Source organism: Adiantum capillus-veneris, chromosome 15 (assembly GCF_014529385.1).
Source record: "Adiantum capillus-veneris isolate H3 chromosome 15, ASM1452938v2, whole genome shotgun sequence".
Taxonomy (NCBI): domain Eukaryota; kingdom Viridiplantae; phylum Streptophyta; class Polypodiopsida; order Polypodiales; family Pteridaceae; genus Adiantum; species Adiantum capillus-veneris.
The window spans coordinates 104,987,603-105,001,361 of record NC_140945.1 but is presented as its reverse complement, the minus strand read 5'-3'; the positions used below and the strand labels follow the sequence as shown (position 1 = coordinate 105,001,361).

At 44.3% G+C, this 13,759-nt stretch overlaps 1 protein-coding gene across 3 annotated transcripts; it reads left to right on the top strand.

Annotated features, from left to right (window-relative positions):
* The first annotated feature begins 371 nt into the window (after positions 1-371).
* Positions 372-5,947, top strand: LOC147441212 (ribosomal RNA-processing protein 8-like). 3 transcript variants are annotated; one of them, XM_086482900.1, is made up of 8 exons: positions 372-475; positions 936-987; positions 4,446-4,560; positions 4,656-4,690; positions 4,850-4,956; positions 5,110-5,224; positions 5,306-5,350; positions 5,423-5,947. In XM_086482900.1, the coding sequence occupies exons 1-8, from the start codon at positions 447-449 to the stop codon at positions 5,489-5,491; spliced, it is 567 nt and encodes a 188-aa protein (XP_086339026.1). In that variant the 5' UTR covers positions 372-446; the 3' UTR covers positions 5,492-5,947. The 3 variants fall into 3 exon arrangements, with proteins under 3 accessions (XP_086339026.1, XP_086339025.1, XP_086339027.1); XM_086482899.1 differs by having other exon boundaries at positions 4,656-4,750; XM_086482901.1 differs by having other exon boundaries at positions 412-475; positions 4,456-4,560; positions 4,656-4,750.
* The last annotated feature ends 7,812 nt before the right edge of the window (positions 5,948-13,759 follow it).

Here is a 13,759-nt window from a genome sequence, read left to right as displayed (position 1 = left end):
TCTATCGAGGTGGCAAAGCTGTCATTCAGGAGTTTCAAACTCCCAAACCAGCTTCCCTCTCATTTACCACCTCTTAGCTTTTGTTCTGTTCTTTCCTCCTTGCCAATGGACCCTTATTCCCTAATTGATATGTATCTAACACGTTCATTTAAAAGCACCGTTGTAATGTTTTGTTTTTGGTCCCATAGGTCATATATGACCTCCGTGGACGATAATCCAATCCTCCCCCCCCCCCCCCCCACCTTCTTGTGTTTATCTCCTTTGCTTCTCTCCTCTCTCCATTCCTTCAAATTTTCCAGCAATTTTTTGCATCCATGTGGCATAGACAGTTCTGACTGTATGGTGTTAATGGAAAACTGCAACCGAGGCTTCTTTTGACACACTCAACAACATTGGTTTTCTTTGCTGTTTAGCTGCGGGCAAGACTGTCTGGTGGTCAGTTTCGAATGTTGAACGAGAAACTGTACACAAGCAGGTAAATAATATGGTCTTTATGCTTTCTTTTAAATATCTTTTCTTTACAAGGTTGACCAAATTGCAAGAAGTAAATTTGACATGCTATCTTCTCAACTATATTGGAAAATCTTAGACCTTTCTTGCTGTGCGCAATTTCACTGGCTATGGCCAATGGTCTTGGAATCTGTCCAAGTGTGACTTTTCCTCCGATACACAGCATGAGACTGAGCACAGGTGTACATACTGATGGATTTTTTGTATCCTCTTAATTTTCCAGTCGTAATGTGAATTGCAAGTCTTTTGGGCTAAGGTGGAAATTGTTCTTTGTTTTAGCGTAATTCAAGGCTGACAAGCTTCATTGAATGAAAGAGATTTGAGCTACACGTGAATATCGTGTATTTTCACTTTTAGGTTCCTACTTTGTTTTTGCTCTGAAAGCCTATGATATAGATTGACTAAGACCTGCTTTTATCATGCAGTGGGGATGACGCATTTAGATTTTTCAATGAGGATCCTTCTGCATTTGATTGTGTAAGTGCAACTGTTTGTTCAGTAAATATGTAAGAACAGTTTTGTTTCTTTTCTGAAATTTTAGGATAGTTTCTACATGTAGGCACTGCAATGATTGTTTTAAAGCTAGTTTATCCTGTCAGGAAGAGCAACGGTTTCATCCCCTTTTGCGTGAAAAGTGATTTTCATTTAAATAACAGGTTGAGTTCGAAAACCTTCTCACATAATTAGCTACATGCTACAGAGGGCATTCTCAAAATTTCTGTCAAACCAAGATTTAATGCTTGAATTCCAATCTACCAGGTCAAGTTAGTTAATGGAATTCCTCTTAGTCTGAAGGCTCTCCCATGACGCTGTTGTTGGAAGATTTTACAAACAGAGTGGTCTACAATGGGCTTCAAAGTAGGGGATGGCTGGAATGAAGTAGAGGGAATATTGAAGGAGGAACTCTGCATTCCTTAAACCTATAATCCAGGGAGTTCTTTTTCTGCTCTACTCTCTTGCATCTCTTTTTCTTGGCCACTCTTCTGCTTGCCTTCTTTGCACAAGATCTTTGTTTGCCATCGAAATCCATCTGTGGTCTCTATGAGTTTGATCTTGCATTACCTGTTCCTGCTCCATTGCCTGCTGTCTCTGCTCTTTGGATACCGTAAGACGGCTTGCTGATTATCTTGCTGTCTCGTAGACAAACTGTCTTTCTGAAAGATTTCCCAGTGGGTGGAAGAAAATTACAAAGGGGAGGTTTTTTCACCACCGAATGGTGAAGAATCCCTGTCGAAATAGGAATGAAATCAGCATCAGTTGGGACTTGACTACACCCAAACCAAATAACTCCTCCATTTCCTTTACGAGACAGAAACTCTGGAGTTTGACTGTCACCGCCTTCTGAATTTGGGGAAGAAGCTAATGGTTCTGTGAAAATTTGGAAGGCTTTGTGCAAGGACCATCTTTGCTTGGTCCGTTGTCTGGAGAGAGGGCACCAAGTCTGAGGACCCTGTTCAGGAAATTTGCAACCAACTGCTGCACAACAATCCTCCATGCTGGTTGATGAAACTACTTGGAGAGTCTAAAGCTAAGGGTAGCATCAAAGATTGATGAGTTTGGCTGGCTGCTCCTTGATTCCTGGTCCAAATCTGCTTTGAACCTTAGATTAGGTATCATAAGTGATGATGGGGTTCTGAGCCTGCTGGTTGATGGTGTGAATGAGATATTGCACTTTATTAGAGCGCGGGAATTTTCCAGGTCTGCAATCTCTGCTGCTCTCACACACAATTCTGTGCATGAACGGGTGAATGCAAAATGGTCTGACTTGGCGCTTGTACCTCTCCCTCATCACGACCTATAGACTAACTAGCGTCCTTATAACTGCATGGGCACCACGTGCCAATTGAAAGAACAATTGGAAAAAACTTTTAACACTCAATCACTTTAACTGAAAAGAGAATTCCACACTTCAGATGAGACATGGAGTAGTAGACTTCCACTCCCAGATGCACTGGCTCTTAACTAGGTGCCCCTCTTGGTTTTTCTTTATTATTGAAATTCACAAGATACAATTGGCAGGGAAAGGCTACTTTGCCTTGATGGTGACTGGAAGAGTGGGTGTGACATTTTTTGCATCACTTGTAGCTAACTCTGCGTAAATCTTGCAACGAATTTGATTGTAATCAATGTCCAAACATTTAAGAAAAAAACGGGTGAAAAATTGTGAGTTGCTCTCATGTCGAAGAAAAGTGCATTGGTGCTGTAAATTTTTCCATAAGCTCGGTATGATTCCTTGGATGCATCTGGTAGGTGAGGGCACAAATATCTGGAACCAATCCCACTGTTGTTTTTGCCTGCTAAGTTCTTGGCGGAAGGTTACTCTGGGACTTGTTTATCTGCTTTATGAGGACAAGTGTAAGTTGTATGGCCTATCTGAAAACATTCAAAACACCTCCTTCTTGTTGAAGAGTGTCTTGTTGCCTTTGGGTGAGTCACGGTTGTAGAGATGGACTTGAGGTATCGCTAGGAGTGGGTTGTTGTTGTCGAGTAGTATTCTTAGCCACATGTTCTTGGACGGTGTCAAGTGCAAATACCCTTGATTTATCAACAACACGGAGACTTATGGCGAGAGAAACATTCAGATAATGAGAAATGGAGATGTAGTGTTTGATAAAACCACTCAACGCAGGTAGGCGCGCACCTGTGATGGACCAAAGAGTGCATGTGCAAAGCTCTACACAGATCAAAAGCTCATAGAGATAAGTTCTTTGCAATATCTTGCTTTTGTTAGACACAAATCGATTGCACAATAGGCGCCCCTTTAAGCAATCCAAAAGTTACAAAAACCAGGGCAATGTTTTTCAATAAAAAAATTTGTACCATACGATCCGTTCGTACAGATCCTACCTTGTTCTTTTGTCGTCTGCTCTTTTATTGGTCTACCTCCTTGATCTCCCTCTTCCTTCTCAGCAGTTTTAATGGTGGCCACCTCTTCTTCTAAAGCACCTACTAGCTCCTCGCGGGTTTAATTCTCCTCCTTGAGTGCAACAATGCTTGCCTCAAGTGCCACTATGTGTTGTGGAGCTTGCTCTCCACTTCTTTGGATTGAAGTCGGTGATCTTCTTGTTCTCCTTTAATGAGAGCTCTCATCGCTGCTTTGAGAGTGTCGAGCTTCTTTCAGATGAATGGAGCCATCCGCCACTGTCTTTGGAGAGGGGAGGGTGATTTTAAAAATATATATTTTTATGGGGGGCGGGGCGGGGGGGGATTGGAGCAGCGGGCCTTCACATGACTCTTGCTATTGGTGTATGTGAATTGGTGTGTGTGTGTGCATGCTTGCGCGCGCGTGCGGCGCATGTGAATGGGGAGGTGTGCATGTGTATGTGTGTAGATTTGTGAGTGAAATGTATGTGCGTGTGAAATTACTGTTCTCATGGTCAGTAGGAACTACTAACTAGATAGAATATCACCAAAGATGTTTCATATTTCATTTTTTGGTGGTGGCGTGATGAAGTCTCATATACTGGTTTTCCCTCCTCTGTAAACTGCTGCGTGTCTTGTGTGCGTGTGATATTACTGTTCTCATGGTCAATAGAAACTAGATGATAGAATATCACCAAAGACGTTTCATATTTCATTTTTTGGTGGTGGCATGATGACGTCTCATATACTGGCTTTCCCTCCTCTGTAAACTGCTGCTATTACCTTGTACTTTCGTGAAAGCAAAAGAGGTTTTTTAGATTGAGAATCAAGATTATGGGCCTTGAGGTAAATACCTCAGAAGTGTCCTTAGTGTTACCAAAAGGTATCACCAAACAAGATCCAAGGTCATAGACCTTGAGGAATCACCCTAGGGTTTTATTTAAGCTTAGAGAATTTAGAGCTAAGTATAGTTGCCTTGGCTCTCTGAGCCTGTGTTTGTCTCTAGAAATTTCATCAACTTATCTTTGAGTTTATACTCCGCACAAAGCTTTACCATCCTCGAACTATGGCAGTATCATGCAGGTTATCAAGAGCAGATGTCTCGATGGCCAAGCCAGCCATTGGATGTCATAATCAACTGGTTAAAACAGCATAGCAACTCTTTAATTGTAGCAGATTTTGGGTGTGGTAAGTTTCTGTTTGATAAAAGAGTTTACATTTTAGAATGAAAGAAAATGTGATAGAAGTGTTTCACGTGTCTTGATCTCTACTTTTTGCTGAAGGCAGTGGAAAACTTGCAAAGAGCGTCAACAATCAAGTATACTCCTTAGATCTTATTGCATTTGATGAGACAATAATTGCATGCAACATGGCACATGTAAGCACTACGTGGTATTGCTGACAGTCTGTTTTTAAATGGCTTAATCTATTTTTGGAGGGCGAAAGGCTCATTCTTTGATGTCCTCTATTTTTACAGACACCATTAAAGACTCAATCGATTGATGTAGTAGTTTTCTGTTTATCTCTAATGGGAACAGATTATTCTAGCTTTCTCAATGAAGCGCACAGAGTCTTGAAGCCAAGGTCTTTGTTTCCTCTAGTTTAGTGCAACGTTTGCTGGCATAGTTGCATCGTTGAATCTTCAATGGACTCCTTTAGTGTTTTTGCAGAGGCACATTGCTTATAGCTGAAGTAAGGAGCCGATTTGATCCATTAACTCCTTTAGTGTTTTTGCAGAGGCACATTGCTTATAGCTGAAGTAAGGAGCCGATTTGATCCATTAAATGGTGGTGCAGATCCTGCACAGTTCATCAAAGCTATGAGTTCTCTCGGGTTCTCATGTGCGCGCAAGGTCTGATATGCTGCCCTTTTCTTGATCAGTAAAGGAAAATTATGTTGGTGTTTTAAACCACATTCATTTTCTTTTATGCAGGATTTTTCAAACAAGCTTTTTCTGGTTTTTGAATTTTCAAAGCAGGTAAGGCTCCTCCATTCTTTTGAGGTTAAAACTTTGTTCATAAACTTTTGCTATAGCACCCCTCTTTTGCAGGGCTTGAAAAGAAAACTTCAACAATGCAAGTGGCCTTCACTTAAACCTTGCATTTATAAACGGAGATAAGAGTACTCTCGAGGGTTTCACCGTATTCTCTATTGGGTGGCGGTAAAAAATATCCAAGTAGGTTACTCAAAACCTCTGCCCAACAATGCCATTCAGTTTTCTGCACTAGCAAAAATCTTACGAAGTTGATCAAGAGCTTCCTGTCAAGCAATCCCGTGGAGAAGACATTCACTTCGTCTCTTTAATATTGTCTTCTCCATATCGTTACCATGGTGGAAGGAGTATAGGACTAGCATTGACTCATATTGACAAATATATGCTCCAAGCTTCATGTGCTTTGGTGGCCTGTTGAATCAAAGTGAGTATATAACTACCATTGGCTCTTGAGATTGGACTGACTGTATGCATTAACGATCCATGAAATTATTGCGACTGCAAGCGTTCAAGATAATGTTTGCATGGTTATTGCAATGCTCTACTATTGTAAGGATTTTTAAGCAAGATAGTTTGGATGAATTTGCATGTACTAAAGAGACTCTTGAATGATTTCCATGGAACAGAATTGCTACTAGCATGTGTAGGTAGGCTCTCAATTTTCTTTGTTCTATGAAGAGGGTGCTCTGGGTGAACTTTGTTACTACAACAAAAGAGGGTGCTTGGCGTCAACTTTGTTGATAATGCCTTTCAAGAGAAAGGGAGTGTTGATGTGGAGGTTTTTTCCATTTTGAGCTTGTGTGAAAAGGGCAATGCTTTTCTCAAACCTTGCCATGTGGGTGAAAAGAGATAGTAAGAGCTCTCTCAAAAGTGCAAAGCGGAAATGACGGAGACTATTACCAAGATGAACCGCAATCTATTGGGCACAATAAAAATGCTCGAAGGACGCGTCTTGATCCAAGAAAGCAAGATAAATGCACTGGAAGACCGAGTGACGACTCAAGATGAAGAGATTGCGTCACTCAAGAAAGATCTCGCCGAAGCACGATCAAGCAACACACTGGAAGAGGGCAAATTGCAACCCTCAGTAATCGAAGAAATCAACATGATCAAGGAGCAAGTACGGGCCATCAAAGAGGGAGAAAGCAACACAAAGAGATGACGACTTCTTGGGTGGATGTTCTTACAAAAAACTCAGCAGAAGGCGGATGAAGCTGAGAAATGGATCGAGGTGGCCAAGAAAGGAAAAGGCAAGGAGATGACGTCCACGTCCACACCCACTATCATTAATCAGACACTAGAGGAGGAGCAAAGAAGACGTGTACGCGCTTTACATGTGAGAATTTGCGGTCTTAAAGACAAAGGCAATGTGGACGAAGAGGTAAAAGAACTCATGGCCTTGATGGGCGTTCATGAGCCGACGCACACAAGAGCCTGGAGAGTGGGCAACATAAAAAAAAATGGAAGCATTGGGGAAACCTCAAAAGAAAGGGCACTCATCCTCCGTTTTCCCTCCATGGAAGCGAAGAAGTCCTTGAAGAAAAGGCCAACCCTTAAAGAGACGGACATTTTTCTTGGGGATGATCTTACCCTCTCGCAGATCGCTCATATGCAGGAAGTAATGCCGAAGATTAGAGCGGCAAGGGGAAAAGGCAAGATTGCCTTTTACCGAGATGGAAGAGTAGTAATACTGGAGCGACGCTCCACATGACGGTTCGAGAATTATGGGACCACACTCAAAGTGGCGGCGTGGAACTGTAATGGATCCATGTGTCTTGATGTGGGTGCTTTTGAGAATAGCTTTACTGGAAGAGACATCATCTTTTACTCTGAGATACACCAGGCCTCTGGGCAATCCATGCCTCACATCAGTGGATATAGATGGGAGACAGCTTACAGACAGGAGACACGCTCAGAGCACAGAGGACGGGGCTTGGGGGGAGTGGCAGTGTTATTTAGAGAGGATTTGCAGCCATTGATACATATAGCCCGCAGGGATGAGCAGGCTAGGTACAGGTGGGTGAGATTGAAAGCAGAGACATGCAGATATCTCTACATTTCTATTTGCTACTTCCCTCGAGTACATCGGGCTATGCATCACCCAGAGGACAATCCCCCTTTTCTAATTTGGATGATGACATATGGGAGTTCTCTAGAGATGGTGACATTATCATTCTAGGGGACTTCAATGCTAGGACTGCCCATCACCAGACAATGTTTTATGATACTTCAGAGAAGATGCTGAGAGAGATAGATGTTGTAGAGACGGGCCTGTCGAGACTATTACACGATGCGGAATATACTCAGTATTGGCGACACCTGATAGACATGGGCACCGCACATGGACTGGCCATCTTGAATGGCCTACAGAGGTTTCCTGCTTCGGGAGGCTTGACATGCTTCCCACACAGACATGGAGCCAGCACAGTGGACTATGTCATGGCACAACCGAGTCTCATCTCTAGTATCCAGGTACTCACGGTTGGACCCAGACCTGTTGGTGTGGCAGTGGATCATTCTCTTGTATCGTTGACCATTTCTTTTCAGTTTAGTGTAGCACACAGGCTACGGGCAGTAGCCCCTACTCGCTACATCTTCACGCGGGAGACGGACTCTGTATACATAGATGGGATCTACAGACGCCTATGCACAGAGGAGCCAGGGCGACCTCTGCAGGAGCTTACCACTATACTGACACAGACACTACATGATGCAGCAGCAGAGGCATACCCACATACCCAGCCTGAGCAGAGACGCTGCTCGGGGAGCATGCCCCAGAACAGTTGGTATGATGAGGTGCCGGGACACTAGAGCTAGACTTCAGAGGGAGGTGCTTTTGGGGGACATCACTCATAGGCAGTCACAGATTGACTTCTGACGCCTAGTGCGGCGGAAGAAGAGGGCATTTTTGGCTCGCCTAGAGCAGGATCTATACCGGCTATTCTTGAGTCAGGACTCACATGAGGCTTGGAGGCTCTTTCATGAGCACTCCCCCCCCCCCCCCCCCCCCCTGCCATCACTTCTACAGAGGCTTGGGGCTAGTATGCATCATCTTTGTACACAGATCTTGAGCAGCCCCCCCTTCCCGACCCCCCCAATCCATGCCCACACACGTGTTTTTTTTCACCGCTGAGATGGTGAGGAAGGCCATTGATAGGATGAGGACTGGGAGAGCATATCATGATGGCTTAGTGGCTGAGCATTTCATGCATGCCAGAGATTTACTAGCAGAGCTTCTAGCAGTTATGTTTAACCGTCCCATGTGTGAGGGCTTGCCTGATACCTGGAGCCTATCTACTATTGTACCTATCTTCAAATCGGGAGACCCTATGGAGCCTGGGAACTATCGCACTATCATGATTGGACACACATTGGCACGATTGTACGCTTCTATTCTTGAGCAGCAGCGGAGTAGATGGGTAGAGAGGGAGGGGATGCGCGCAGCCGGGCAGGCAGGTTTCAAGAGGGGTTTTTCTACTCTTGACCATACCTTGACACTCAGAGCCATCATTGAGGAGGGCAGATCGCGTGGGAGACGAATCTATTGCAGCTTTGCGGATTTTTCGTAAAGCATTTGACACAAAGCCTAGAGCTAGATTGATGCGCAGATTACAGCAGATGGGAGTACCCACAAAGCTCATTTGGGGGGTCATGGCATTATACAAGTCAGTAGTGGGGCATGTACGCACCCCAGAGGGTCTATCCACACCGGTTTACTCCACTATTGGTGTGAAGCAGGGCTGCCCGGTCTCTCCTACTCTATTTGGTATGCATGTAGATGAGGTTTCTGACTACATTGAGAGAGATGGTGATAGAGGTGCACAGCTGGCAGGGACATGGATTCCACTATTGTTATATGCTGATGATATTGTTTTGATCTCTGACTCTCCGGAGGGGATGCAACGTCACCTGGATGCTTTGCATAGGTTTGCCCAAGAAAGTGGTTTGTCCGTCAACCTTGGTAAAACCAAGGTTATGGTATTGAATACCACCCCACAGTGGATCAGGAGGTCAGCGCCCGCCTTCACATACGGCCAGGAGAAGGTGGAGTATACAAATGCTTACACTTACCTTGGAGTGGTTTTTAGTGGGCCAGCATTTTCATTGAGGAGGGCAGCAGAGACTAGATTGACCAGAGCCCATGCAGCAGAGAGCATCTCCTCCAGCTTACGGAGGATGGTTTTGTGACGAGGCCTAGATACATGGACACTCACCTGTCTCATGGGATACGATGTGCTATTGGCCAGATACGCACATCTTCACACCAGCTGCGAATTGAGACTGGGAGATGCAGCGGAGTACCAACAGAGGCCAGGACATGCCCCTTGTGTGACATTGAGCCTGAGACAGAGTTGCACTACACATGCCACTGCCTCGTCTACTACGAGATACGAGGCCGCTTCCATTGCTTGTTCAGAGAGGGCTTTGGACCATTCTCTAGAGTCATGCGGTACATCCCATTGTGGAATGTAGGCTAGGGGTTTATATGCAAGAACCTCAGCCCAATAGTCCACAAAAAAACGGCCTTTGCATTTCCAAGGGAGGCTTGCTAGCATCAACACATACAAGTGGCTTAGAGACCAATATTTTAGCCAGTCTATTACACACATTTTGTGTCCTTTTAGGGAAACACAAGTTGTCCGCGATAGAAGGCAGATTTGTCCTCAATGGACATGAGACTGCACTAAGTACCCAGTGACTAGCTTAGTAGAGTTTTAGTTCTTATTGATACTATAAGGAGCAAGAAAGAAAATACTTATGTATGAGCTCCACTTTTTTTTCTATGCTCTCTCTCTCTCTCTCTCTCTCTCTCTAACTCTAACTTTGATATGTTTTATAGAATAGCTATAGTTAGGCTCAATAGTCCACAAAAACAAGCCTTGCATGTCCAAGGTAGGATCAGAGATGCCTGGGTTTGTTTTTGCTCGAGATGCGCAGACACAGAGAGAGCTTGATGAGAGGAAAGACTAGCCAGTCTCAGAGACAGATCACAGACTTCTTTAGAGCTGCCACTGGACACCCGGAGGAGCTACTACCGTAGCAGATCTCGTCGCTTTACACAAGAAGCATACTGATCGTGTCACAAAGTGATGACGTGGCGGACAGCAGAAACCCTAATTTCTGCCAGAAACCCTAAAATTCCTGCAAACCCTAATTTCTGTCAGAAACCCTAATTTTCGGAAATCGCGGAGGTTGAATTTTTTTTGTGAAAAATGATGAGCGACGCGAATTTGCTTTTTTTTAATTAAAAAAGCGAAAAGACTCTCTAAGAGAGAGGGAACTGATGCTTTTTATTTTAAAAGCTTTTGGGGCTCTACTTTTGGGCATCCCTTGTAATCTTTAAATTAGTGGTGAGGGCCTCACTTCTCAGGGCATCTAGACGTAGAGTCTGAGAGTGAAACCCTAACCGCTCTCTTGTACTTTGATGATTGATTAATATAAAAAGAAATACCGAAAGGGGCGCCAGTCTTTGGGGCCAATATCTCTAGGCACGGAACTCCGCCGGGCCAGTGCAAATCTACTGTGATCTGTGAATAGTTTTGAAGTGGTTATTTGGTGCTGTCTTGGTTGATGGTATCAGAGCACGGCCGATTTCTCTTCTATGGGAAATCCGATCCCCGAATTTTTTTTTTCCGCGGCACCTATGGCTTCAGGCAATGATCAGTCGACTCCCTCTGCATCTGGAGATGCGGGCTGGGATCACAACGAAGATTCAGACAGAGAGTATGGCCCGCCTCGGCCTACATCGTCAATTGATTGGCGATGCAACAAAGATGATGTTCAATTTTGCCAAGGATCCGAAGATGGCAAAATATATGAACCAGACCTCTTTGGAAGAGGTACAGATGGAGTGGCAGAGAACCACAACACCATTCCCGAAACCCGCTCTCAAGAAACCTTCTGCCTCCAAGAAAATATACGGAGAAGGAATTGGAGAACGTGGTTGATACACGGATTGCTTAGCTTTTTGACGCGCAAAAGAAAGCCAAAAAGCACGGCAAAAAGCAGAAGAAAAGCACTGACTTTCCAGGTTATTTGGGTCGTCAATCGACTTTTGACAAGGCAAAGAAACAGAAGAAGCGTGTTCGATTTGAAGGAGTACCGAGTTCTTCTTCTTCTTCTTCTTCTGATAGTTCTTCTAGATCCTCGGATTCGAGCGAAGAAGACAGAAAGGTAAAAAGCGAAGCAAGAAACAAAGCTTCGGAAAGGGCAAGAAAAAGGCAAAGAAGGCTACATCTCGCCCAGAGACTGACAGTTCCACTGAGGACTCGTCATTTGACAAGATTCCGATGACGGAAAGTTTTATGCGAACAAGAAGAATTTTTACAAAGCCAACCAGTATGACTTTCTCGAAGATAAAAGCAAGAAAGTCCGAGAGTTTAAGGAAGGTGGCCACTCGATCAAGTTTGATACTTTTCAAGAGACTGAGATGCTTCGAAGGCTTTGTCTTTTATACAACAGTTTGACATTGCTTTCCCGGGAGGACGCTATTCAGAGCACTCCAAGATTCGGAGAGCTACCTCTTACCTTAAGGGGAATGCTCGTACTTGGTGGTCCACGCTTCTTTTAACAAGAGTGTGCCAGTTAAATGGCTGAAATTTAAGAAGCTTTTTATTTCTTCTTGGTTGACACAAGAATATGAATGAGATGTACGAGCTGCTTGGAACCATCTTCGGATGACCAAGAAAGATACAATCAATGCTTATTGTGAAAGATTTTGGAGCTCTTTTCTACCCGCCTCTTCATTCAAGAAGATCTCGTTCAGAGAATAGATTGAGCGGTTTACCTTGGGTCTACCTACAGAGATCCGAGATCACTGCTTGGAACAGAAGTCACCTTCTATTCAGGAGTTGATGAGTCATGCGAAGCGGGGCTTTGCCATTCACTCTGGGAGTCTGACCTACCCCACAGATGAGGCCATGACACAACGAGCCGAACAGACTTCTGAGAATGAAAGTAGAAAGAAAAAGAGAAACCCAGAGAAAAATGATGCACGACCCAAGCTTACTCCTGAGGAGAGAGCTCGCTTCATCAGAGAGGGGAAGTGCTTTGGATGCGGGGAACAGGGACATATCTCCGCGAAGTGCCCTAATAAGGCACAGAAAGAACGGAATGATAAAGACGACGATAGGTCTGAGAGTTCGAGAGCAGCTGAGGAATGTGGTAGAAAAGGCAGATAGAAAAGTAGAACTGGTACCACATGGCGTGGGACCTACACCGAATCTAATGAATGAAAGTACAAACTTTGCCGCTTTTGGGCAAAGCGAAGGATCAGGAAGCTCTTTTGAAGGAGCCAAGGCTAACTTCTTTTCACTTGGAATTGGCGGCTCGATTTGGAATTACGCCCGACAGACTGACGCCACAGGCGGAGGTAGTTCGACTGGCACCCGGATGGGATGTTGCCATTACACCGAGCATTGGCAAACTTCGTTTGCAATGATAGGGGTGTTCAGGGCACGCGAGTGACGTTCTACTCAGGATCCCTTGGTACCACAAGAACTACACTATGGTTGACTACCGGGCTGAGAAAGCGACTTTGATAAATGAAGGGCTTAGAGATTGTACTTGATGAACTTCAGTTTCTTACTCATTCTTTGGGAGAGAATTGAACGCTGGATAAAGGTTGAATATGTTTTGACCTGATCAAAAGAACGCCAAGATTTTTCTCCACACTCATGCCAATTGCTTTTCAGAGGGCCTGAAGATCAAACCATTGATCTGATACCTGGAAGCACGCCACCGAATCGGCCACCTTATCGTGTGAGCCGAGTACATAATGAAAAGATTATGAACCCAGTGAAAGACCTCTTGGAAAAGGGTCTTGTCCAGCTTAGTACTTATCGTATTGCTCTCGAGTGTTGTTGGTTTTGAAGAAAGACGGATCTTGGAGAATGTGCATCGATTATAGCGCTCTCAACAAAATCACCATCAAGAACAGATTTCGATTCCTAGGATCGATGATATACTTGACAGGTTACAGGGATCCTCGTGTTTTAGCAGGATTGACTTGAAGAGTGGATATCATCAGATCCGAATCGCGCCGGAAGACGTCTAGAAGACAGCTTTTCGGACGACTTTTGGGTTATTTGAGTTCTTGGTGATGCCTTTTGGCTTAACCAATGCTTCTGCGACATTTAACCGGATGATGGACAGGAGTTTTCGAGAGTACATGCTATTTGTTGGCAGTTTCTTTGACGACATCATTGTTTTCTCCAAGAATGAGGCAGAACACAGAGATCATCTGCTTCAAGTCTTTCAGGCATTACGAGATCACATGTTAGTGTTTAATGCAAAGAAAAGTGAATTTTTCCTACTTTTTGGGACACATTGTGTCAGCAGCAGGAGTGCAAATGGACCCGGCCAAGATAGAGACTATCCGTGATTGGCCCGATT